At 44.6% G+C, this 27,171-nt stretch overlaps 1 protein-coding gene across 2 annotated transcripts in view; it reads right to left on the bottom strand.

Annotated features, from left to right (window-relative positions):
* Nucleotides 1–27,171, bottom strand: part of LOC100118105 (laminin subunit alpha-2) — an 81,144-nt gene that overhangs the window by 26,815 nt on the left and 27,158 nt on the right. For both annotated transcript variants that reach the window (XM_031924214.2, XM_032597531.1), the window contains exons 4-13: nucleotides 26,857–27,087; nucleotides 25,079–25,315; nucleotides 24,846–25,007; nucleotides 24,477–24,773; nucleotides 23,330–23,590; nucleotides 22,744–22,997; nucleotides 22,421–22,655; nucleotides 21,882–22,108; nucleotides 21,597–21,784; nucleotides 21,247–21,528 (exon numbers count right to left, since the gene is read on the bottom strand). In XM_031924214.2, the coding sequence (XP_031780074.1) occupies nucleotides 21,247–21,528; nucleotides 21,597–21,784; nucleotides 21,882–22,108; nucleotides 22,421–22,655; nucleotides 22,744–22,997; nucleotides 23,330–23,590; nucleotides 24,477–24,773; nucleotides 24,846–25,007; nucleotides 25,079–25,315; nucleotides 26,857–27,087 (2,374 nt within the window). The remainder of the gene's footprint in view (nucleotides 1–21,246; nucleotides 21,529–21,596; nucleotides 21,785–21,881; nucleotides 22,109–22,420; nucleotides 22,656–22,743; nucleotides 22,998–23,329; nucleotides 23,591–24,476; nucleotides 24,774–24,845; nucleotides 25,008–25,078; nucleotides 25,316–26,856; nucleotides 27,088–27,171) is intronic.

Here is a 27,171-nt window from a genome sequence, read left to right as displayed (position 1 = left end):
AGCTGTTGGATCGGTTTTTTATGGACACTCCGCTCGTGTGTAGACTGGATAAATCTTGTATTCGCGCGCTCATTATCGCCGGCGAAAAAATACTTCGCCGCGAAAGAGCTGCGCACAAGGAGCCGAGGCGCAAAAAGTGTCAACCGCCTTCAATCTGACTCGCGGCATCACCTACATGCGCTAGTATAATAATGTACACGTGTGCAGTGCCGCTCGGCATCTCGATTCTCGCGCGAGTCCTCCGCGGTGAGAGATACGATCGAAACCGACGCCGCTCCACTTTCGCATCCCCGCCCCTTATCTCTCGTCTTCTCTCACTCTCCGGAGACACGTCACACAGGAGTTCCACATTATAGTTTATGGCTGGGTATTATTGTCGTAGGCACCCTAGCGCGCATACCTGTGGAATTCGGAGAAAAGTTGGTTCGGTCGACGCTCGATTGATGACGTCTGTCTGATTGCAAGTGTATCTGTGAATTTAACCGGCGGCAGCACTAGAAGGTTATAAAGTTTGGTGACGTTGCGGCGGCCAGTCATAAACGCCCACTTTATATTGCACCTATAAATGGCCCGATTAACTTTAAATGCAGGGCTCTTGTCCGAAAATTCGGCTACGATGCCATGATGGGGGTGATTGTTGACGTCTCTTTTGGGGAATGTGAAATTTCCCGACGGACCGGAGACAGATTACTAGGAAGTTCAAAATATTTTGTATGGGTACTTCCCAGAGGGTAAGTATAACTGTTTCACCGGTGCCTGTATTTATATGTATACAGTACAGGTATATACGCTATTATACTCGACTTCTGCGCTCTTCTTGATTAGGAACGTTTACATACCACCCCCAAACTCGTGTTAACCCATTAAAGCCCATGCTAAGACTGGTTGAGATAGCGGCAAACAAACTGTGCTATCCTTTGCATAAGTGAAAAATAAAATATACGTATTTTTTCTTATGTCATTTTCAATTGTTTATAACAAATTATTTAAACAAATTACAAAAAAATTCATAATTTTCAAAATCTGAATGCGCGAATCGATTCTGGAGGTAAAATCGAGACGAAAACCTATATAACACTTTTTTGTCAGAGTTCAATTTGTTATCTTTATGTAGAAATAAACTATTGACAAATAAGTGTTTTCATTCTCTTGCATGGTATGTGGAATCATATCAGTATTTTTTACTGATAAATTTTGAGATCTTATACTGTAATTGGATAAGTTTATTTCATTTCGCAAATCCTTCCGTGTTAGAGATCACGTTTGAGTGGCGGGCTAACGGTTGAAAACATTCATACATTGGATCTATTCTTTGAAATAATAATTTCGGAAAACTTTTAGATTTTATTTTGTTCTACATTGGTAACGTCACTGATAATGCCGAGGCGGAGAATGAACAATAATTCAATCCCACCGAACATTTTTACAATAATTCATGTGAATATTGATGGATAAATACAATAATTAGCTTCATTCTATACGATTTTTTGAAACACTCTCAGGAGGCCGAATGTTTCTTCCTACATTACAATAACTAATTGGCCTCTGACAGAAAAGTGTTATATAGGTTTTCGTCTCAATTTTACCCCCAGAATCGATTTCCGCATTCAGATTTTGAAAATTATGAATTTTTTTGTAATTTGTTTAAATAATTTGTTATAAACAATTGCAAATGACAAGAAAAAATACGTATATTTCATTTTTCAGCTATGCAAAGGATGGCACAGTTTGTTTTTTGCTATTCCAGATAGATTTTGCTTGGGACTTGACATGGTCACTTTTTCTCCCCAACATGCAATTGTTTATTCCTACATTACACTAACAAATTGAACTCTGACAAAAAAGTGTTATATAGGTTTTCGTCTCGATTTTACCTTCAGGATCGATTTCCGCATTCAGATTTTGAAAATTATAAATTTTTTTGTAATTTGTTTAAATAATTTGTTGTAAACAATTGCAAATGACATAAGAAAAAATACGTATATTTTATTTTTCACTTATGCAAAGGATAGCACAGTTTGTTTGTCGCTATCTCAACCAGTCTTAGCATGGGCTTTAATGGGTTAAATGCATTATATCTCACACATGCAAGAACGTGTCCGTGAGCCTATATGTATATAAATAGATATACATTTAACACGGGTTGGGGGCTGAGGCTTGCATGTCAAAATTCCTAATTGGATTAGCTGGAAGATATTCGCAGGTTACTGCCCCCGCTTGTGCCCTGTACTATATAAGGAAAGTGGATCAAGTGGAAAAATGCATACACACACACGCACCAATTGCGATTTTAAAAAATGCTCAACGGTACGCGCAACGACGAGGTTGATGCGTCGGCTGTGGTCGCTCGAAGATCGGTTTCGCGTTATTATTGAGCGCGCGCATGAATTAGCGATTAATGGCTGCGCACAGCGCGGCTCTTAACTCGATTATGATAATAATTTACATTAAGAGATGCGCCGCCGTCCTGCGATAAATTATTTACTTAGCGATATAAGTGAGGGCAATTGATACGCGCCGTTTACGGCGTTTTCTATCCGACATTATAGGAGGTACAACACGCTTTCGCGTGGAAAGCGAATTTTTCGTGTTTTTCTTTTCTTCGCTTGGGTCGAAACTAAGTGCACACTTAGTATGCGAGTTAGGCGGCGCGATTAAACCAAGTTTTGCTTGCTTTGGGAGGAATGTTGCTTAATCAAAAGCCTTGTCGGCAGCGTAGCGTGACGTGTAGTTTTAATGCAGACTATTCGTTGCAGGCGCAGAATTTTATACGTATGACACCAGCTTGTACAGGCTCTTCGAGCAAAAAAGAAATTTACCGCGTAATTTGAAAAAATCGAGCAGGAGCGAATATGCATATGCTAATGAAGCGATCGAGTTCGATCTAATATAGGACGCTGCGTTTATATAATAGAGCAGCGCGCGCTTCACTTCGTGAGCGCCCGAATTTCGCCGCGAATTATACGGATGCGCCGTACGATAAGCCTATACTTATTTCAAAAATATCGATAGCCTCGGTTTGCGACGATTATTTCTCGCACAAGTAACTGCTGTAATTCATAAATAAAACGAGCGTATAGTCAGAACAACGAGCCGGCGTACATAGAGCCCATAAGTAATCCTCATCTCGCGTCACACGTACGGCGGACCACCTGGCTCGAGCCGCAGCCATCCGTGCGAGGCAAATTCATCTCGCGCCCGTAACATTCCAGCTAGATCACCTCTATAAAGCGGCAGACCGAGAAAGCAACGCACATCGCCTCGGGCCGGCAAAACTCAGCACGTGCGGCGCGATGATTCTCGTACCCGCGCTTGTTTCGATTTACTGCCTGCTCTTTTTGCGAGCACAACCGCGAATAGCTGTCGACGCGCTATTAATTGACGGTTCGAAAAAGAGATGTTTGCCTTATGCTTTTTTTTAATCGAGGCCTCATAAGAGCAATGTATTTCACCCTAATTATTCATGTTCCAATTTTCGCCACCATTTACACGTAAATGCTTGGCGCTAGTGTGCCCTTAGTCCTTACCAAGGCGAATTGTCGAAACACTACCTGAGAAGCTCCAATGGTGCTCGTGCCACACAAGGGAAGGCGTGGCTCCGACCCCCATCAGCTCCCTATCCGATGAGGCTCTGGCGCTGGCCGTCACCCCCACTCCCTTGCCTATAATGTCCAGCGGGTAATAAGCCCAAACAATCACCGCCGTACTGCACCCTCTGAGGATAGCACGCGCAACTCCCAGTTTCTACCTGAAACAATCTTCGTGCCAAATTTGTGTGACCCTGTCTCCCAGCTCAGTATTGAAGAAAAGTTCCGACCGAACAGTCGCAAGAGCTACACACGAACTCGGCTTCGAGACACCCAAGCCACGCGCACATAGATCGTCAGCTTTCGCCGATTGCCAGTATCCGATCGCCCTTGAAGCCAAGCTGGTGGTTACTTGCTCCAGTGCCCGGTCAGTGACAGAAACCACATCGTCAATTCGCTCCTCAACATCAAGGACTCAGTCAAGAGCAGCATCTCGTAAGTCATCCCGAAGCCCAACACATTCAACAAAATGACGAACACGACGGTAAACGCGCTGGCAGGATATCTTGGCTTAGCACCAGGAGGAGGCAACGAGCGCAGCCGCGAACCCAGCGGTGAGCGCGGCGTCGAGCGCAGGAGGGACCACAACGAGAGTGCCAACCTCATAAATTATATGAATGGTTTGGACCTGGCGAGATCGAGGGCTGTAAGGAACAGCAACTACCAACAGCAGATCGACGAGGCCGGTTTCGTCAGACCGAAAGTCTACGACTGTGAATACTGCCTGAACAAGAAGTTCTTCCATTCTTCGCTGTACTTCAAGCATCTTAGAAGCCATCAACTTCGGGACATTGTACGGTGTCGCGGGTGCAACGTTAAATTTAACTTGAAGTTCTACGACATCAATGACATGCGGCGTCATGAACTGCACTGCTCACCCCGTGTGCCCATAAAATAAGCTCGCTCGCTTCATAACGTGATAACTTCATAGTGTGATAATATTTAAGTGAGATATTATAGATAAGTGAATAATTGTGATAATAATTGTATAGAGCTTTATTTTGTAATATATCTATATTGTAATATGTCTATATTGTATTGTTTAACAATTTTGTTAAGTATGATTCAGCGACGTTATAACCTAGTTTTATAATATTATTGTAGTATTTTTAAGATTGATCTCACTACTCCAGAATTGTGCGAGTAGATTACTTTGTATAAATTTAAACAACCATACGAAATAATTTTTAAAAACATAAATAAATATAAAATATAAAAATTATATCCTTTCGACTTCACAAGTTTATGTAGTTAGAAAAATAACCTTGAAACCCTCCCTTCACGAAAACCTACCCTACCCCAGCCTACGAATTTGGAATATCGGTATTAAAAAAAATATAGAGGCACGTATTTTTAATAGCACCTTCCAAAAATAACAATTATTTTAACTGCACCCCCGTAATTAACGAGTAAAAAATAGGTCAAGATCGCGCAACTTATAAGGTTAAACTCAGATTATATACTTGGAAATTTGCATTTTTTAAAACATAAATAAACTGCACCCTACTCAAATCTAATTCCACCATCGTTAAAAATTGATAAAATGCGATAGATATTGTAAAAAACCAATAAAATGCAATTTATCTATTGTCGAGCGCACGTGGCGCGTGAGCGCATGCGCGGCGTATGTGTTTGGGAAATTTCTATTTGGCATATTGTATCTTCTGTAATCTAGGATCTTGATTGCTTTAGAAAGGTACTTATAAAAGAAAAGAACAGTCTTAAATACATGACTAAAGCAATCATCTTCTTATACCTACATCTAATAGTGTCAAATACAAATCAGAATCTCCATATCATATACCCGCGCCGCGCATGCGCTCACGCGCCACGTGCGCTCGACAACGGAAGAATTGCATTCTATTGGTTTTTTACAATATCTATCGCATTTTATCAATTTTTAACGATGGTGCAATTAGATTCGAGTAGCGTGCAGTTTATTTATGTTTAAAAAAATGCGAATTTCCAAGTATATAATCTGAGTTTAACCTTATAAGTTGCGCGATCTTGACCTATTTTTTATTCGTTAATTACGGGGGTGCAATTAAAATAATTGTTATTTTTGGAAGGTGCTATTAAAAATACGTGCCTCTATATTTTTTTTTATACCGATATTCCAAATTCGTAGGCTGGGGTAGGGTAGGTTTCACGAAAATCTCATTCTGTAATTGCTGCATTTCCAAGAATTGCGTTGCAGTGCAGTAGCTGCAGGTAAACCGAAATCACAGTTTCCCGGCCACCTGTCGGCGACGTGTCGGTGCTATGTGGCCGGCCTAGCCAGACAGGGTGTGGAAGTATTGAGAACTCTACTTACAGGGGGTGGCTGGTGACGACGGTGCCAAGAGGCTTCTCATTGCACTCAAGTCGAATCATTCCATTGACAGTCGCGGTCAGAGTCGAACGCAGAGCAACGAAGGAGTGATTTCGAGATCGAGGTAAATATATACTTCTACAATTTTTCTTTTCTTCCGACATGCTGATCATGTACCCTATTAATTTATTTCAAATATTCGAGTGAAAATTTTAAATAATTTGTGCAAGTGTTAGCTGAACTAATAATTTTTATGGGAAATAAAATCGATCGATATGTGCATATAGTTCATATAACCGATTAGTCACAAATTAGCCGGTCGTGCGCACAAGAATCAGTCACGCGCGCAAAATTGCATCGGTCCGTTTGAAACTTTGATGGGCCGATGACAAACTAATGTAGATCTTTACTGTCAGATCCAGTTTGACGTAGCATTTTTCTTGTCATAGCCGATTTCATAACCTATTGCTTGTTCGTTATTATATTACTATTATATTATTCAATTGTTGGAAATCCCTGGTAGCAAATGGCCGATAAGTTATGTCCCGTTCCCTATAAGCGACTTGGTAGAAATGAAATCAAGAATCCGTTGAGATATATGCGTAGTTTCTACGCTGAAACCCGAGTATCAGAAGTTCTCTTAATTTTTTGCACATGTACGTACGGTTTAGGCCAGGCACAGTCATACTAGAAGTATTTGAGGCGTATTGTAGAGGCTGTCTGCTATGTTATACAGCAGAATAGCATAGCAGACAGAACTACCCTATCAAAAATATTTACATCAAATTTTATGTAAAAATTTTAAACTCATATGTATAGTTTCACATAAAAACAATAAAATTGTAAAATTTTATATAAAATTGCACGTTAAGATCTATATGTAAAACTTTACATTAAATTTTACGCAAAGTTATTCGTGCATGTAAAATTTTACACGTAAGAGTTCAAAATCTTTACATAAAATTTGATGTAAAATTTTACGTAAATATTTTTGATAGGGTACAGTTCTCACAGTTTCAGTCAATGTTGAATAATGAATATTAAGCATATTAATTTATCTAGAATGATTTTGAAGAGAAAATATGATTTTCAAAGTGCCCATCAAGAATGAAAGCCCAACCCTACACATGCATGCTCTCATACATGACAGTATGTTCAGCATTGTGTACTGACTGACTGTATTATTTAAGTACAATTACTATGTAAAAAGTGTCATCAATGTGCTCAAAGTCACCAATGATGAGGTTTGCACAAATATTTCAATCTCACCAATATGCGAGCGCAGTCACTGCCAACCACCAAATCTCTCATAATCATGCTAAATCCATGATATTGAAGTTTGATGTCTGTTCTTTTGTATAAAGACTTGTTAAATTATTTAAAAACAGCCTGCCATCTTAGTTTTCACTTAACAGTCCTGGTTCGGCTTCGCAGATTTGGTGGCTCGCATACTAATGAGATTAAAATATCTGTGCAAACCTCATCATTAGTGACTTTGAACAAATTGATGATATTTATTTAATGACTTGAATAATACAGTCAGTCAGTACACAATGCTGTACATACTGTCATTTATGCACTGAGAGAAAAATAATATTGCAGCAAATATATATGATAACTGTTAAAATAGGCATGTTCGATTTGAACCTATCATACGTATGTTAATAGTTAACGTATGGTATATAATATAGTAGGTAGCTATGTTATATGTCAAATAGCTGTATATTAAGTTAGCATATGGCTGCCCTTTACGATTTTTCATATACTTTATGAAGTAATCAGATAAAAATTATTAGAAAACACACTTGTATGAATTTTATTAAGGCTGAGTAACTTTACAGTGATATAATGTCAAAATTCAAAATTTTGTCTTTCATCGGCCTTTTGGGTCTAAATACCAGATCTGATAGTTCTTGAGATTTAATAATGAGTGTGATTCCAACTGATTCAGCAGCCTCTGGCATTTCCAAAAAGGTATATATCAACTAGTTTATCACTATTAGTTCAAAAGTTATTGAAAAAATTCAAATCTGAAAAATTAATGATTACGATAGTATGCTTAATACACTACTGAATTTTTCCAGTAACTTTTGAACTAATAGTGATAAACTAGTTGATATATACCTTTTTGGAAATGCCAGAGGCTGCTGAATCAGTTAAAATCACACTCGTTATTTTATCTCTAGAACTATCAGATCTGGTATTTAGACCCAAAAGGCCGATGAAAGGCTAAATTTTGAATTTTGACTTGTATCATTCCAAAGGCACTTTGCATGCTTCCTTAGGTATATCCAGTTGCTTTCGTTCTATTCTTAATGGTTTATTGATTATTCATGATAAATAAACCCTCAAGAACATTTTTTGTATGAAAGAGGATGACGGATTTGGAGTTTAGGCGGTACGAGAGGAACGTGTGTACATGTTTACGGCAATGATATCTTTATCTCAGTGTGAGAGCATGCATGTGTAGGGTTATGTTTTCACTATTAATGTGCACCTTAATAATCATGTTTCCCTATCCAATAGCATGAATATATATATATATATATATATATATATATATATATATATATATATTCTTCAATTTATGAATATTTTCAAACAATGTCAATAAAGAGCAGGATCATTGGTGTGAAAAGTAAGGTTATATGAACAAATCATATTGGAGAAAAAATTCTACGGAGATTTCTTCCAGAAATCATGTCTGATTTATCGGGGTTTTCATCTAGATTCTATTCTGGAAATCTGACAGATTTGAAAAATCTCCGTAGCTTTCAGGTACTTTCTCGGGAACGCTGCTACCAGGGATTGTTCGCAACTTTTGATAGGAACGTTCGTTTTCAACGATTTTTTTTTCAATTTAAGATCTCGGGCTAAGCTGTCCATTAATGCCGGGAAAAAATGGTTGATTAATAAATTCGAACTAGAATAAATAAAGTGAAAAAAGTCAAGTTTCAGAATTAAAGTAAAGCCACGTAATGCCTAAGTCTCCACTGATATAGGGGCGGCGCCTAGACGTCGAGAGCACAACAGCGTCGTTTCCCCTGCCAACTACCTGTTGCTTGGCATTTGCTCTCACTGTTATACGCACGCTAATAATGTCCCATTTCGACTTTACAGACAAGAATCACCTGAAGCTATAAGCAGCGTCTAAAAGTCCGAGATAGCAGCTCACACTAAACTTTAGCAGAGGAGTACAAAAGGACTGTCTTTTGGATTAACTTTTGGTCGTCGTCGGCAGTAATTTCTATTAGTTGTCGTGACTACTTCAATATGACTGCTGCTATTGGAACAGGTGACGAGGTACGTTGCCTTTGAACGATATGTTTATAGGTTTTGATACCTAAATAAATATACTACTCTTATGCTTATCGAGAAAAATATTAATCCGGGATTTGCTTGTTTTTAGATTTTAACACTGGCCATGGATGAGCCTATGAATGCACAGACAGAAGCTTTGCCTTTAATGACAAGCTCAAACCCATCCGCGGAACTCGTAAATTCTCCGCCTCAAGATACAGTGATTTCGATGCCTGTAGACGTACCTCTTACGATGCACACCAACGACGAATCTAAAGCTCACGTAACTTCGACATTTTCAAAAGGTCCACAGGACACGTTGTTCAAAAATTTACCAATTCCTGTACCCGCTTTGCCATCAACTTCTAGTTCGAGTACAGCAATGAATCTGGTAAGCTTTGCGTCTCAAGATACAGCGATTTCAATCTCTGAAGACTTATCTCTGGCTACTGGCACAATCGAGGAATCTAAATCTCGTGTAGCCGTTCGCTTTATGCTGAAAAAATCAAAAGCGCTTCTGTGGCGCAATTCGCTTCTATTTAAGCAAATCAGCTACGACTAGCAAATTCAAGAGCCTTATGTCCACCCTCAAGGACTCCGTCAAGAACACCCTGGCCTCTGGTATGCCATCATCGGAGACCATCAGCTCCATAGTGAGCAATTTGACAGGAAATTATCTGCCAAACTGTCTACGCTTTCTCAGTTTCTCACTGACATCCATCAAATCGCGCAATAAGAGAAGCAGAAGTCAGGAGAAGTCTAGCAAGTCTTCCAGTTCCTCCAGTTTAAGTCGCAGGTCAAAAACGTTTTTAAACTGGTGGAAGAAACCAGAGCCAGAGCCCGAAGGCGCACATCAATTTACCAAACCTAAAGTCTACGAGTGCTCTTACTGCGACACCATATTTTTCAAGCTACCTGTTTATCTTAAGCACATCCGACACCACTCACAGCTCATCAGATGCGAAAATTGCAGCAAGGCTTTTACCACAATTCTCAATAAAAGACGTCACCGGCTTCAATGCAGCCGTAGAAATATTTTATAAAGCGCATATTTTAAATTAATTTATAGCACAGTGTGACTAAAATCCGCTGTTAAGTCAGGCCTATCTGTGATTAAAGTAGTCCTTTTTTGCACCGTGTTTATCCCACTCGCTACGCTCGTTCGCTAACCTCATGGTGCAAATAAGGACTACTTTAGTCACGAATATGCGAGACTTGCGGATTTTAGCAGTCTGTGCTATAAAGTTTTATACGATACTCTTGACTTAAATGGTTCAGTTTTAGACGGCGCTTAGCGCCCTCGCTACGCTCGGGTGCTAACTGCGCCGTGTAAAACAGAACCATTTAAGTCATACGTATCGTAATGTACTATTTTAGATAAGTGAAATATAAACCTATTGCGATTTGCTGAAATCTAGTAGATTGATTTTTAGTTTTAAAATTTTCATTTTTAATGGGCATATTTTGAATTATTTTTTAGTTTTAAAATCATTTAACGTGACACATTTTATCGTCAACAATTGAAATTTTTAAAACAATGATGTCAAATACGAGTTTATTGACAAACTTTTTTTTGTAAGTCGCATGTGAATGCACTAGAACGAGCGTCATAGAAACGCGTCAGAAGTAAGAGCATGTAAATATAGTTGAAAACTCTAGATAAGCTTGTTAGTCATCAGATAGTCGTTAGTGTTTTTGCTCAGTCCGGCGTAAGGACTGAAATCTTTTTAAGTCGAATAAACACGCCTGCAGCGTCTAGCAGCTTCGCACGTAAAACTATGATTCATTGAAGTAAATCAGTTTACAGAAACTGCTGTACAAAAGATTTTTCTTCAATTTTTAAAATTCAAATAAAAATAACATCTATCCAATTATGAATATTTACTTTTATTCGAGTGCATAATTTTTCATAAGCTTAAAGTGTAGTTTGTATAAGTATTTAACTAAAAAGTAAGGAAAATGCAAAAGTATGGATATTATTACAATGTAAATAGATACAAGAAAGTGCGTGTTAAGGATGTGGCTGAAAAAATTATCTTTCTCATTTATATAAATATAATTTATCAAACGATGTGTATGTAAAAGTACCACATTGAATTTAGCATTAAAATAAAAAAATACAGTTCACAAACAAATTACTTGTTTTATAATTTTATATCCAAAATACCTCATATGTTATATAATAAACACAAACATCCAAGTAGTTTTTACAAAATTTCTCCAACTTTGGGATAAATTTTAGAAGCTTTTTTAATAAGGTAAATTTTGAAGTGTATATTCATCCAATTTTCTTTTTTGCAAATTATTATTTATTCAAAAAACTTACAATACATACAAATCTCGATTCGAGTATAAAAAAACTATTATGAACAATTTAACACTTATTCCTTGCTCAAACAAATACGATATTTTCATATTCAAATATTTTACAATATTTTCAAATGCACTTTTTGCAATTGTATGGTTAAAAAAAAATTCTTGGCAAGCTGTCAAAGATTTCTTATCAAAGATTTTCATGTAATGAAATTTTCTTATGCAACAGTACATTACGGTACAAGTGGCGTAAGTGGCACTGTCAGGCGCTTACGCCGTGCCAGAAAATTTCACTGGAGACACGCGTATTGTACAATACTATATAGCAGTGTTTGCCTTAAATCCGCCAAGACTTGTTTGTCTCGTTAGGAAATAATCGTAAATTTTCGGTGGAGCAAACTGTGACCTTTCCATAATAGGACTAGGGGGCGCTAGTGATCTTCACTAGCGCCCCTATGGCACAAGCGTAGTGCATCAAACTACCCCCTCTCTTCAAGTTTTCCCCGAAATCGCATAAAAACGCCCACCGCTCCTTCTAATTGGGGGTAGGTATGCACGAAATTTCGGTGCAGGTCATAAGCGCTATGGGTATATTGGCCATGGCCATATCAATAGCTACTCATTCGTCATCAGTATTGTCAAACTGTACGCATCTTGTTAGATGTTTGCTTGCTCCGGCGTCGTTTCCTAAGATAAGTTGTGGAAGTGCTAAGTCGACTTGCATTAAGGAGTGTTCATAATTTACACCAAACCGCTATTATGGCAGAACAAGTTGACATGGATCAAATGATGGGTCCGTTAACTGAGGCAGAGTACCAGGTAAATATCCATTTGTTTTATTGTTTTAATTTCCATAGTTTGCACGAGTAGAGTCAGAAAAATATCAATTTTTGTGCGTTGAATTTTGTAATTTCAATTTGTAAATGCCGAGGTTATTTATTTGATTAACCATTGCTTTGTTATTTTAAAAAAATACTATCTATGTACTCTTATAATTTATTAATTAGCAAAACTAAACCCAAATTTTTTTTTGCTATTTTAGGTTGTATGCAGAGCACTTGGAATAAATAACCAGCAGGAGTCCACTAGCGAGGTACAAGTCAAGTTAAACGAAGAAACTCCTCTTGCGGAGTCGTCGTCTGATACGCCACGTGAAGAGATCGACATAGATGATTTGCTCAACTGCTTTAGTGAGACGTACGACGCGTTTTGCAGCAATTTCACAGCAGACACTCAATTCCAGCAGCAACACGTCCCAACTCCTGAATACTCAGAACAAATTAGCGTTGCATCCTCACAACAAACGGAGATGACAAACGAACAGCCACAGAGCCAACTACTTCAGATTCCGTCGCACTGGCCAACGCTCTATTCATTGCCAAAAGATGCAGACAGTTTAGCGTTTGTATCACCGAAAATTTACAACTGCAAATTTTGCCGAAAGCACTATTTAAGCAGGGCAGCACTCACCAGGCACATTAACAATTATCACGCAAAACGACACTTGCGCTGCTGGGAGTGCGGCTTTTTCCCGGTTAGCGGCGAATACCTGCTACGTCATAACTTTTACTCGCACTCGTTGACGAGGCGGTATTTCTACAATGTTCCGACTTTTTAATGTGGTTCACATGAACATCGTTGATAAGGAATCTCTGACAGCTTGCCAAAAATTATTTTTTTTATATACAATTGCAGAAATGCATTCGTAAATATTGTAAAATATTGTAATATAAAAATATCGTATACGTATGAACAAGAAATAATTGTCGTTCTAAATTTTTTACAATAGTTTTAACTCGAATCGATATTTGTATGTATCGTAATTTTGTATAATAAATAATAATTTGCTAATAAGAAAATTGGATGAATATACATTTATTATCTCATTTTGCACCGGATTCCGTATTCCCTATCCCTACAGTAGAAAGTCATGACCGGACGTGCAGCCAGGATAGACCCCTGATAAAAAATTCAGCATATTATGGCGATATTTGTAAAATTTTGTTTTTAAATAAGATGATGTTATAAGTTTGTTTTAAAGTATTTCCAGTATTTCTGGATATACGTCATTTCAACATGCGTTGACGATAAACTAATTGCCATATTATGCTTAATTTTCTACGAGGGACGTTCTGTGTGATTGGCTCATGTAGTGCGCATGCGTATTGGCTGGGTACGCATACGATAGCGTACCCATAATTTGCCAAAATCCATGTTAAATCTAATGGGATAACTAAAAACTTCCATAATAACACGTGTTTAACCGACTCATTACGACATTAGCGCCCTCTCTCCAGCTGCATCCATCAGCGAATTATAATCCCTGTATATAAATAGATAGATGTTGCGTGATTGGCTCATGTATTGCGAATGCGTATGATTTTGTTAAGCCAAGCCAAGATAGACGCCATGTTGTTTGGTTTAGGTAGAGATAAAAGAATTAATAACTGAGCCTGCATAATAATCAGACCATTTTGACATGTGTAGCATTATCAACTGCAGCATCCGCGATAATTACACGACAACCGAGAGCAACCGAGAAGAAAAAGTCAAAATCAAAGTCTCACAAAGAGGCTGCATCCGGCACATACTTCCATCATCGCCGCGCTCATCATTCAACTCAGCGCATAATGTATTCGCCTTGACATTGGCATAAGCCGCGTGGGCATGTGCAAGCAAGCCGATTTTTTTTTGACGCGTTATATTACCACTTCGTAAATTAAGTATCGAATGGTGCACGTGGGAAGTAACGGGTCTGACGCTCGCGATTCTGCGCGCGCGCTTAGCAAATTTAATGAGGCCTGCGGGATCGTGTTATTGCAGCGCGGAACGATTCTCACAATCGGCTGAGTTATTCGCGCTCGTTTTATTATTGATATCTTGACGGGCATCATCTCTCGCGCACATGGGAGGGTTGGGCAATTCTCTTATCTCCGCTTTATCGCCGATGTAACGGCGCTAATTTAATAACTCTCCTCGTCCCGGACGCATCGATTAAATTTTATTATTCTCCTAATTTGCTATTACCTAACGCAGCGCGTTTACGGCTAAAATATGCGCGCGCAAGTCCAATTACAATCGTCGCTCGCCGGAGCTTTACAAGCGAAACCTTATCTCGCCGCGAAAAAATATCTGTTTACCCAGGGCGCGCGGAAAATCGGGATACATCCGCAATAAACGCGAGCTAAAGCCGCGCTACGCGCATATATAATCAAGCGATATGACCTCTAACACGTGCAGCCCGCGAGCGCGAAAATTTAGAATGCATAATTGCGATATCCAAGGAACCTGCGTTGGGCTCCGGTTTACGCGCGCCGTCGTAAAACGCGTAAGGCCAGCAATATTAGGTTTTGCGCGCAGAGAGAGAGAGAGAGAGAGAGAGAGAGAGAGAGAGAGAGAGAGAGAGAGAGAGAGAGAGAGAGAGAGAGAGAGAGAGAGAGAGAGAGAGAGAGGAGAGAGAGAGAGAGAGAGAGAGAGAAGAGAGAGAGAGAGAGAGAGAGAGAGAGAGAGAGAGAGAGAGAGAGAGAGAGAGAGAGAGAGAGGAGAGAGAGAGAGAGAGAGAGAGAGAGAGAGAGAGAGAGAGAAGAGAGAGAGAGAGAGAGGAGAGAGAGAGAGAGAGAGAGAGAGAGAGAGAGAGAGAGAGAGAAGAGAGAGAGAGAGAGAGAGAGAGAGAGAGAGAGAGAGGAGAGAGAGAGAGAGAGAGAGAGAGAGAGAGAGAGAGAGAGAGAGAGAGAGAGAGGAGAGAGAGAGAGAGAGAGAGAGAGAGAGAGAGAGAGAGAGAGGAGAGAGAGAGAGAGAGAGAGAGAGAGAGAGAGAAGAGAGAGAGAGAGAGAGAGAGAGAGAGAGAGAGAGAGAGAGAGAGAGAGAGAGAGAGAGAGAGAGAGAGAGAGAGAGAGAGAGAAGAACACGGGCGTTTACGACGATCCGGCTGCTTCGCGTTAATAAGGAACGCTTAGCGAATGCGTCGCTCGTTTGTTGCTACGGCTGAATAGTAAACGCGCGAGATTTATGCGCTTAGGTTTATTTTTCAGAGCTGGGCTCCAAAACCAAAAGAAAATTCTGAGAACCGAGCGCACTAGCTGATCCCAGCGCGCGCGCGCGATCTCAATATCGAAAATCGAGCATTTTTCGTGCCATCGTTCGCGAGAGAACTCGTCTCGGCGCAGCGTTTCCGGCATCGCGATATAGCCGAGGCGTAATCCCCGAGGATAATCTGTCTTGCATTACAGGTGTACGCCCCGATAGAGGGATCATGTGGGGGGAATCTCGCGCGAGCGGTGAACATAAAAACGGCCGATCGCATCGCGTGATACGGTGACACGCTGCTGCGCCAGCCGAGAGAGCTGCTGCAGCTTGTAAGGTGTCGATGAGATTAATGGGGGATTTAGGGATTTTATGTGCGCGGCCGAGAGTGCGAGCAAGTCGGAAATTCATCCGAGCCTACCGCGAGTATCATTAATTCATCCAATGCTGCACTGGGAGAAAAGTAGAGGCACTGTCGCCCTAAAACGTGTCGCGCAGCGCGCCTCGTGTCTGGATATGCTGGCTATGCTATGCGATACGCGGGCGCTTTGCTTCACCAGTGTTGTGGTTGAACAGTCCTCTCTGCACGGAGAAGAAAAACGTTGAGGCTACTCAAAACTTCAGTAGAATCTACTTGACGACTTAGGTATAGAAAACCCTGCGCGGTAGACACTCATCGAATGCACAGAAGGGCCCAAACTCGTCTAGCCCCGCCTACCGCCACTGCTGCGCTTCCCCCACTTTTCTCGCTCGGAAATTTTGTGCTGTGTGAGTCTATTCTCGCACATTTTTTACTCAAGTAGATCCTACTGAAGTCGCTTCGGTAGATGTAACATTTTTTTTTCTCCGTGTGTTTGGGAGCGTGACTCGCCTAAAATAGGCGCGCTTATCACCCGTGTACTGGACGTACCGCTAGGTTAGTGGCGCTGCTCTTTCACTTTTCTCCCAGTGTGCCCACTGACCAATCCCGGAGTGATAGTGCGCAAAATCGTCCGTAGGTGACGCACGACGGAATGCTGCCCGCAAGCGGACGATACCGAGACCCACGGTCTGTAGTGATCGCGGTGATGCTTGCTTCGAATTTGAATCCTACAGGTCTGGAAAACAACTACCCTGGTACACCTCTGTTCCTAAGCCGTGGGAATCAAATTTAAAGTTTCAGTACCGCGACGCAGGAAAACCAAAATGAAAATAATCCTACGACGCGTATCGAGCCGGGACTTATTGAATCGTCAGAGTCGGCCTAGCCTCGGCGGATTAATCATTCGTTGGGGAGAGAAATCGCGAGTCGCCGGCCTGCAGCACGCGAACCCATATCCCGCGAGTGTATGCGCGTATGCGATGTGTACAGCGGATGCAGCGGCCGCGAGTGCTAGGAAAGTTTACAGCGCGAGACCGGCGGTCTATCTCCGCGCGATTTAGCTCTGTGCCGAGCAGAGATAAGCGGCTAATGGAGTTTTAAGACGCCGCTCTCTAATTGCTAATGGACGCTGTTGATTTGGACCGATCTCTTTCGTTTGTTTGCGCGCACGGCGAGCGAAAGTGGACTTTTCCCACTCAAAAGCCAGCCGTGAATGCATGCGCGACACTGCACTATTATATACGCGAGCATGAGCCAAACAAGGAAAACAGAGCGATAAAAGCTGCTCCGCGGGATGATCGAGCTTTCGGCCTCGAGTTCAAGGCGCCGCTTGTGCAGCCCGCGGTAAAGGGGACGAATACCCGCAGCCTTGCCTCTGATCCCGATAGACGCTCGGAATGATGAATTCGCGCGCGCACATACACCGGGGAATAAATGGCGCGCGTCGCGCGGCCGACCTTCGTCTTATTCACGAGGCGCGCATTGTATTTTGAAAATTTCGCCGCGCGTCGATCTGGATCGGCGATTTTCCGTACGGCACGGCGAGTCGACGCCCGTTATCCGCGATCGGATCTCCGCGTCCTATAAATAATCATTACGCGCTATGACTAATCAGAATCGGCGACCGCCAGCTATTGAGAAATAATTCTCGCGATCGGTTTTCTATCCGGTATAGCGTCGCGCGCACGTTAAATGGCTGCATTTCAGCGCCGCCTATGTCATACATAAATGCGCATACATGTTTGATAAATCGTTGCTCCGCTGCGCGGGATGCGAGGTGCCAATGGAATTATGCCCTTAACGACCGTCGCGAGCGCGCGGCAGCTACCCGCTTTCGAATTTCAAGCGGCGCATATATGTATGCAGATTGAAAGGCGCGACTCGCTGCGAAAATTCTCTCCTTGCTCTTGTTTTCCCCGAGACAGAGAGGGAGGGGGAACTCGTGTGTGCGCTGCACCGTGTGATTTTAATGTCTCACTTGACAGATACCTTGACGTGTTTTTTGCTCGTAGTTCTCTCCGCGCTTGTATCGCGCTTGACTTGCAAATTGATTACTTTTCAATGCCTCGACTGGAGATCGCTTATTCCTACTTTTTTTTTTTTTTTTTTTTGTGCTGCGAAAAGTTTGCTTTTCGTTATTGATCATCGACTGGGATACATCGGAGCCCGCGCGCTGCACTCGTGAATGGAATCTCGCGGCCGCGCGCGCATATGCTTATACACTTATATACGTGCCCTCAGCGAGTAACAGTACACTCACACATCTGCCTCGATTTTTCCGGCGAGAGGTGGAGGTATAAATAATTCCGCGAGCATGTGTGCAGCGCTGAGCACGGCCACAAAGAGTTATTCGCGCACGTGAAATCCGAATCTGATCGCGTCTGGCATTCGTAAAAATCGAGCCGACGCTGTTATTATTAGAAAATTTGGAAAAATTTGCAATTTCACTCCGACGACGGATTTGAATTTAGATAAGCGAATAATTGGGTTAATTCGCGCGCGATGGATATCGAAGCGATTCCGCGATTTTTCGTACAAGCGGCGAGTGATTAAAACTCGTGTTTACCAGACGCTCTCTCCCTCTCGCGGATCTTAAACTATCTTTATTGAGTGCTTGAATTAGCGCTTGCGCGCACCGCCGGAATCGGCGTTTTATCAACGGCCGCGCGAGTATTCAAAACGCCAAAGTACCCGACGCGAGTAACCGATTACACTCGCCCTGCGAGCATGAATACACATTCCCTGCGCGGAGAAATGAATTACGAGCGGCATTAACCGATGCGCTCGCGTATACGTGGCTTTATAGTCGCGCGCGCGCGCGCGCGCGGACTATCGCTTTTTCATATACGTGTATACGTGCTTTCGCGTATACAGTCGCCCGTGCGCCGAGCCAAAGTTATCGCGCGCACAAAGAGGCTTCTTATACGCGCGCCGCAGAGGCAGATAGACGAAGTAGCGCGCGACAATGTATCTCCGAGAGAATTGCTCGACGCCGCGGCAACACGTGGAAACGCTCTTTCAAAGGGAGCCTATCGATCGCTGATCATAATTGAAATCCATAGAGCAGTTCTCGAATTTTTTGCAGATAGAATCGTGCGCCGCGCGAATATAAGCACGATCTACAATGTTTGCATTAGGCTCAATAGAAAATTACCGAGCGCAGACTGTATTTACGAGGCAAGTCTGACTCGGTGAGGATTTATATCGCGATATAAGCGGCGCATACGTTTCTTTCCAAGTCGCCCTTTTTCCCATATGGCATACACGTCTCTCGACTTTCCTATTTCGCTCAGCTCTGCATGATCCTCCGACGATTCTCTCGTGACGCTAAAATTTGTACACAGCGTTACACATCGCAGTTGACAATATCGATAAATCCTTTGTGTGTCTGCACGGCGCATGTCGCGATAGGAGCAGGAAGTCGTAAGCTGCGCATTATTAAATTAAACGAAACGGCCCATTAATAATCCGACATTTACACCTGGAACCTGTCGGCCGCGGTTATTAAAATGTAAAGTGATTGGTTTATGGCGCTATCGCGACACGCCGGGATTTTTCATTTTTTTCCCTTCGAGTTCCCTCGCGCACGCACACGAGAGATGCCATCGGAAATTGGATTGACGCGGAGCACACACGTAAGCGCGCGATTAGCATCAAAATATTTACGCCGCGTTTATATCCTACGCTCCTAATATATAATGTGTAAAACTAGTTGTAAACATTGGCCTTTTTTCCGTACCCGCGCACAAATGATTTACATTACACACAGGCTTTAAGCGCCGCAGACGACGGTCGACGGGTGTGACTCGTTGTGCAGCGCGCGGTAAGTGCTATTCAGCTATTCACGCGCACGTATAGGCAATGCGTGTGCAGGCGTGAGAGTTTGCAAAAAAGAGGATAGGCAAATGAGAAAGGCGTCGGGGACAAAACGACGAGATTAATCGCTCGCTCGAGTCGAGTGTATGAATACGTTCGCAAAGAGGGAAACGCGGGATTAGACTATTTTTAGCCGATTTTTCAAAGAGATATGAAACTTTATGCCAGAGGTGGCACTTCCAGAAACGCCTGCGCGCAGCTATCCACGAGGAATCGTGGAGATGGAAAATTCGTCGAAGGTATAGCTCGTATCGTAAATTAGGAAACCGGCTTGAATGAAGCTAATTTTCAATGCGCGCATTTATGCGCTCACTATTACTCGATAATCGCATTCTCACGCGGCAGTAAAGATAATTACGCTGGGCAATGGTAAAAATATTTATTTTCCGATCCATTCACGCTGCGCCGCTCGAAAACTTGATAGTCTTGTCTTCCGGTTTGTCGATTGCAGCCGGAGAAGAAAAAAAAAAGAAACGCGCCGCACTCGCGTCTCATTAAACTACGGCAAAGCCGCGAGAATAAGAAGAAGAGGGAGAAGAAGAGGATGAAAAGAGCGGGTGGAGGTGGTGCTACGCTTTCATCTGCGTTTCCGAGTAACGCCGCGCGCTAAGCAATTCCGCGGTGCGCTCGGACCATGTCGATCCCAGGCGAACACTCGATTCCCGGCGATAAGCCGACGATCGGACTGATAAGGGAAACTCTACCTCTTCCCCACCGAGAGAGAGAGAGAGAGAGAGAGAGAGAGAGCGAGAGTACCTTCGCTCCTCCCCCTCATCCTCCTCTTCTTCTTGTATTTCTCTTTCTCTGGCGTTCCGCGCGTTTGAAGAATCAGCACTTGCTCTGCCGCCGCCGCTGCGCTTTGTGCGTGCACATGTATCTGATTGCTCGCTGCGTACTGTTTGCGATAAGCGGATTTGAATCGGAGGCCTTTTAATTGAAGTCTAGTCGTGGAAGCGGTCGAACGGGTAATTATGCGTTGTACGAGGGTCCCTGTGATGCGCGCATTGACAATATCGCAATCGACGTACAAACGCAGCCTCTTCTTTTCATCGACATCGACAATGAAACGATTTCGAATTGCTTTACACATCGGCGGCAGTAATTTTATCTCGCAGCAGCGCCAAGATAATAAGGGTCACTGAACGGCGCGCGGCCGAGCGCTCGGCCGCATACGTGAATCGTGAATTCACGCACGTGTCGGCTAGCCGCTGGACTAAACACTGAATCGCACTATCGCAGTTCTAGCCGGGACAGCAAACAAAGTTCTGTAAGCAAGTGGTATATTTAGCGTTGTTGACGCTTGTGTGTGTACACTCGGGATTCCTTAAAATGAGATTTTTAACGAACGGAGATGAAGCAGCCGGACTCGACGTGTTTACGCTTTCTTATACATAGGCACGAGCTTTTATCGGGTTCTATACTGCCTCGTTCGAGGCAAATAAAGAAATTTTCGTAATTCAAGAGCAACGACTTACCAGAACAGCCGTCGAAGGACAGTCCGTAGTGGTCGATGTCGCAGTGGTCACATCTCGGTCCAACAGCGCCAGGACTGCAGCTGCAGAGTCCGCTGACAGGGTCGCATTGAACGTCTTCGGCGCCGATGCCGCAGTCGCACTCTATGCAACCTGCAGTGACGTTCCCGTAGCCCTCGATGCAGAGAGAACAGTCACGGCCGTCGAACAGTGGGCGACACGTGCACTGACCAGTCCGAGATTCGCAGAGCGTTGACGTACTGCCAAGCGGATCGCAGGCACAAGCTGAATAAAAATGTCGATTAAAATAAAAAATTGTATCGTAACTTTATCAAAATAGCATATAAACTTACGCAGGCAGTTGAGGTCTGCCGGGTTGCCGTAGTGAGCCTCTTTGCACTTCTCGCATTTCCAGCCTTCGGTGTTTCCGCGGCACTCGAGGCATCGACCGGTATCCTGATCACATGGGCCACCGAAACAAGGACAGGGCTCGCACGTCCTACCGGGGGTAAGCGGGTCGCCGAAAAATCCGATGTCGCAACTGCATGCAAACGAGGAAAATAAAAATTGCAGCATGATATGCATTTTCAGTGATGCTTGTAAAAGCGATATTGTTGTCTCATGATTGCTGTACTCACGTTTCACAATGATCGCCAGTATATCCTAGAGGACATTGCGTGCACACGTAATCGCCCTCTGAGTCATACGGATCATCTAGTTGACAGCTCGGACTGAAATTATTAGTCGGTATATCTAAGGGACAGGCGCATCTGTGACAGTCTTCGGGGGTCCCCCTGGTAGCGTCGCCGAAGTAGCCCACTGTGCAACGATCGCACTTTGGCCCAATGGTGTGGTGCTCACAAGTCTAAAATTTAGAAAAAAATTCGAAGCCATGAAATCGGAACAGTTAAAAATCGGGTATTAACATTTATAAGAGAAAAAAAAAGATAAACGCGGTGCGCCATCTCGAGTCTTTTCTCCTCGATTTACCATGCCAAGGTAAGAGTAGATGCCGTCCTCATCAGAGGCCTGACCGAGAGCCGGTTTCAATGCACCTCTCAGGGCTAGATCGATTCCTACTTTATCGACTATCGTTAGGCTTAGGTATCTACTATTACCATTTTTAAAATACGAAAAGTTCTGAAAAGTTAAATTCGCATAGAAAAGATTAACTCACGCTGCATTCGCCCATCATAAGATCGCAAGAGCCGGCGTGACCGTTGCAGTCGCACTTGACGCATTTGTGTCCGGTGTGGTGATCGGTAGAGTTGATCGGCACCTTCACGTACCCCCAATCGCACTGTTCGCACGACAAGCCCGTGTATCCGACCGGGCAAGAGCACATCTCCACAAGGCTGTTCTCTCCGTCATCCATTAAAACTTGCCCGACTGGTAAAATCGCCGATTTCAAACTGCAAACAATTAACGAGTCATTTATTAATTAGATCCTATAAATTGTATCAATTCCGCTCAGTTAGCCTGTGAGAGCAAAAAACGCACCTTCCCTCGATCTGCTCCGTATGAAATTGGGCCCTGAAGAGCAAGTGCTCGACATCGGCGAGGATCTCCAGCATTTGCTGGCGCGTGACAGGATCTCCCCGATAGTCCGTCCTGCGGAACCGCGTCACGCCGTCAATGATTTCCGGGCTGACCTGCACGTGGAACCAGCCGTGCTCCAATATCGGCACCGTGATTTCCGCCTGCTGGCCCATATGGGTGTCTTCGCCGTAAGCTATTCGCATGCCGTTTTTGCCCTGGAAATTTATCGAATTATTCGTATAGATACCGCAGACGAGCCTTCACTGAAAACGTAGGCTTTGTTCTCTTTGTTCTCTCAAATCGTCTCGGGTCCTCTACGGAAGACTCGCTGCGACGAGATTGAGGACAGCGCCGTTCTTATTTTACAGTGACTTCCAACGAAATCTAAATTTATATTAGTAGTCTAGCAGATGACAATTTAGAAAATCTGCACGAACGCACTCAACCACCCCATTCAATTCGAAATCCCATTTGGCGCACTCGTAGATGCAATAAAGAGCGGGCGAATAAGAATTGGCGAAGAGAGTCGGGACGGAAAATTGCTTACGATAAGTACGACATCCGGCTCGGAGGTCGGTTTGCCGCTGGTGTCACCCCGCATAACGATCCAGCTGACTAGGAAAGTGAGATTGCTTCCGTAGGAAGAGAGATGATTTCCGGCGTAGATTTTGGGCGCGAGCCAGTAGGGGCTTCGATACTCCACCTCGAAGGCGGCTATCGTCGGCCAACCGTGCTCGCCCTGCAGACTCGGCGAGACGGCCCGCGAGCCGTTTATGTCGCTCACTTGCCAGCCCGCGAGCGTTGACACCTGAAAAATATCGTCGCAGCTTTTTTAGCGCTTAAATATAGCATCGCTAAAATTACATCTCGCGCATTACTCTAACATTAGCGTACGTTTAACCGAATTCCTATCTCAAGATCGGAGCTCTCTTATCAGCGGTATACGTAGTAGCAGCGCCGTAGAGTCGTCGACTCGCTCGTAAAAACGGCGGCTGCGCAACGTCGTAAATACAAGCTACTGCATCATATCGTCAGCGGCGCGCAGTCCTGCGTGAAAGCGTAAAAAAGTCAAACGAGCAATCACGAGATTCCGCGGAGCCCATTAATAACGCTCTTAGATATAATGAATTCGTATCGTCCTCTCGTCCCATCCGTCAGGTGCAGGAGCTGCTGTTGCTGCTGCCCACGACAAGATAATTAGCGAGTCGGAGCCTCTCGACTCGCGATAAGCATCGTGTCTACCCGCGCTTCGCGAGAATCCTTCCACGCGACAATGACGCCAGGCGAGCGAGCGAGAAGTAACCCGAGACGCGGATGGCACGCGAGCGTTCGGTCAACCTGTTTACGCTGGATTCTAATCTCGCGCGCCGGTCTAGGAGTCTAGTCTTCTGTGTACACTTCTGTGTGTTTGTGTCTGCTGCCAGTGGATGCTGTTTCATGTTACGAGCCGATGTATAATCTTACCGAGTCTGGCTGCAGCGCTTTTTTTCATTCCCTCTCTATCTCTCGCGCTCACTCACCGCGGCTATTCTTCGTTTACCTAAAAATCTTAATAGGATTACATCTATTTTATAATCTATACTGGTTTTCCGGTCTGCTCAGCGGCGCTGACTGCGCGGAATAGTACTGCAACGGGATAACGGTGAGAAAATAACGTCCTGAGGCCGTTGATAAAAGCACGCGCTCGCTCTCACCATACTCAGGGAGATCTTGGCAAGGCGGCACTCGTCGGACTGGCCCGAGCAGAAGCAGGGCAGACAGCCCTCGATGTGGTTGCGGGCGAGGGCGAAGTATCCGGGCTTGCACTGGTCGCAGTACTCGCCGGTGACGTGGGCCTTGCAGAGACAGTCGCCCTCGCAGTCGTGGGAGGGCAGGATGCCCCGAGCGTCGCAGGGACAGGGGACGCAGTCCGGGAACTGCCGGTAGCCGGCGGCGCACTGGTCGCACTTGTGCCCGGAGTAGCCGAGGCGGCACTCGCACGCGCCCGATACCTGTGGAAAATTGCAAAACGGTCACGCGCGAATGTATAAAAAACAGGAATTCGTCTGCTATGCGCAGCGTACCTTTCCCAGGCTGGTGAAGGAGTCGTCGGGGATGCAGAGTCCGGTGCTTCCTCTTGGGTGGCAGTCGCAGGGTACGCAGGGCTCGGGGTCGTCGGGAGGGATCCCGTTGGGCCTGTAGTAGCCGGCTTCGCATTTTTCGCAGTTTATCCCGGTCGTGTAGTCCTGAAAGAGACGACATTGATACTCGCCAGATCGCACATACAGATAACGAGCAAATTTTCACAGGCTCTCACCGAGCAATTGAGGCAGACGCCGCCCCCTCGGTACTTTCCGCGTATGTCCATCGAGAGCTTCATCTCGGCGACTTGGTGGTCGTATCGGCAGGCGGTGGCGTGTCCGTTGCAGTTGCACTTCTCGCAGTGGAAGCCCTTGCCGGAGGTTCCGGGCTGCCAGGGCACCTGGTTGTACATGGGACAGCAGCTATCGCACGTCTCGCCGCACGTGTGTCGTTCGCATTCGCACTCCTGGCGCTGTGGACAGAGAACAAACGCAGCAAGCGAGCCTGAGTCCTTTGCTCCTCGACGAAGTTTACACGCGCTCTCGATCCCGGAATTTATCGCGTCCTTAAAACACGGGGCAGCGAGAGCTTTAATACGGCGAGTTTCGCCGGCTGGGCGTAACGCAGCGGCCAGTTAATTATCGAGGCGATAAATAAGCCTTTTATTTGTCCCGCGATATTATTCGCGGACGACGGGACCACACGGGCGAGGGCGTCTCTCGCGAAGAACCCTGATGAAAGGTCCATTAAGCGCCGCGCGCGGTCATTATACGTACGTAAATTCCGCGCTTGGGAAAAGATGATTTACTCCTCGATGACGATGCGGACCAGCTTTGGGCGGGCTCTATTCGCCATCGGTAATGAGATTTTTGCGCTGGGAAAGAGTATTTTTCCAGAAGCTCGAAGGCCATCTCCATCAGTCAGAGCGTGGCGCGCGTACAAAGAGCATCCAATCATCGTTTCGCGGCCCATTGGCGATACGGCAGAGATAAGGCACGCGCGCGCGAGTGCAAAGGGCGCGACAATGGCTATACACGAATCCGCGCTTCGTCTCCTCTCGTATACTTCCTTATACGCCAGAGAGCAGCCGTCGAATAACGGGCGCCGCGCGGTGACTAATGGCCGCGAGTCGAGGAATTTCGCAACGAGCGCACGTGCTCTCTCTCTCGCGCGGGTACCTGTTGTGCGCCGCTTCGTTTTTTTGCGCCGGCCGACAGAAAGGACTGAAATCCGTCGGGGTAATAAAGCGAGAGCTACTGCTGACGGAGATGCGGCTCGCTTGGTGTACTTATATTCCGCGTTTGAACGCTTTTAGAAATGCCACCCCTGTCATATCAGCCGGAGCGTTTGCGACGGTCGGCCAGGCGCTAAATAAAGATAGGCAAATTTATTGCAAGTGGTCTGCGAATCTGCGAGCGAAAGTGAAATGGAGCAAAGCTCACTTCTCGGAATAGAAAATATTCGAGATGGTCGAAAGCGCTGCGCGCCCGTATACACGTAGTTTGGGACGAATTCGAAGAGAAAGCAGCGCAGAGGACGCCCGATTTTACGACCTCTCGGCCGTAAGAAGCTGCGATACATTGTGGTCGGCTCCCTTTACTACCGCTGCACTTTCCACTCTGCACACTTCGGCCGGCTTGATGACGCTACAAACGTCCTCCTTTATTGCGCGCGTTTCTCGCGGATTATCGAGCTTTATCGAGCGAAGCCGCGCATAAAACATTCGGCGCGCAAAGAAGGCAATCGTCGGGTGACCAGAGCTTCGCGCGCACAATGTACCGACGTATAATGTCCTTTCTCGGATCGGCCAGCTGCTAGATATGCCCGCAGCGCTGGTAGAGAGAGAGAAACAGAGAAAGTATGTTGAGGACAATGCCGGCGATTAAATGCCGATGCGCGAGCCTACTTATCTCGCGCACCGAAAGCGCGAGTGTGCACGTACTATGTGGAATTCCTCACGTGAGCATTGTTCGCGCAGCTGCGGATTATTATTATTCGAGCCGTTCCTCCTACCTTGTGAGGCAAATCGATTCTGCAGCGGGAGGAGTGTCCGGAGCAGAGACACCTCCCGCCGATGTTGATCTCCCGGATGGAGTAGAAGGCCCTTCTCTTGTCGACGACGGCTTCGCCTCTCCTGCGAAGGCCCTGCAAGCGCAGCCTGACGTAGCGAGCTTCCGTGAACTCCTGGATCGTCTGCGTGTGGTTCAGAGCACCGGGCCGGCCGTTCACCAGCTGCGTGTGAATCTGCGTGGAGGGAAGAAAAAATTATCGCATCGAATAATGATCGATCGGTACATACTCGCGGCTCGTCGCAAAAAGCCACCTCGC

Source organism: Nasonia vitripennis, chromosome 2 (assembly GCF_009193385.2).
Source record: "Nasonia vitripennis strain AsymCx chromosome 2, Nvit_psr_1.1, whole genome shotgun sequence".
Classification (NCBI taxonomy): Eukaryota; Metazoa; Arthropoda; class Insecta; order Hymenoptera; family Pteromalidae; genus Nasonia; species Nasonia vitripennis.
This window is presented reverse-complemented; position numbering and strand designations above follow the sequence as displayed.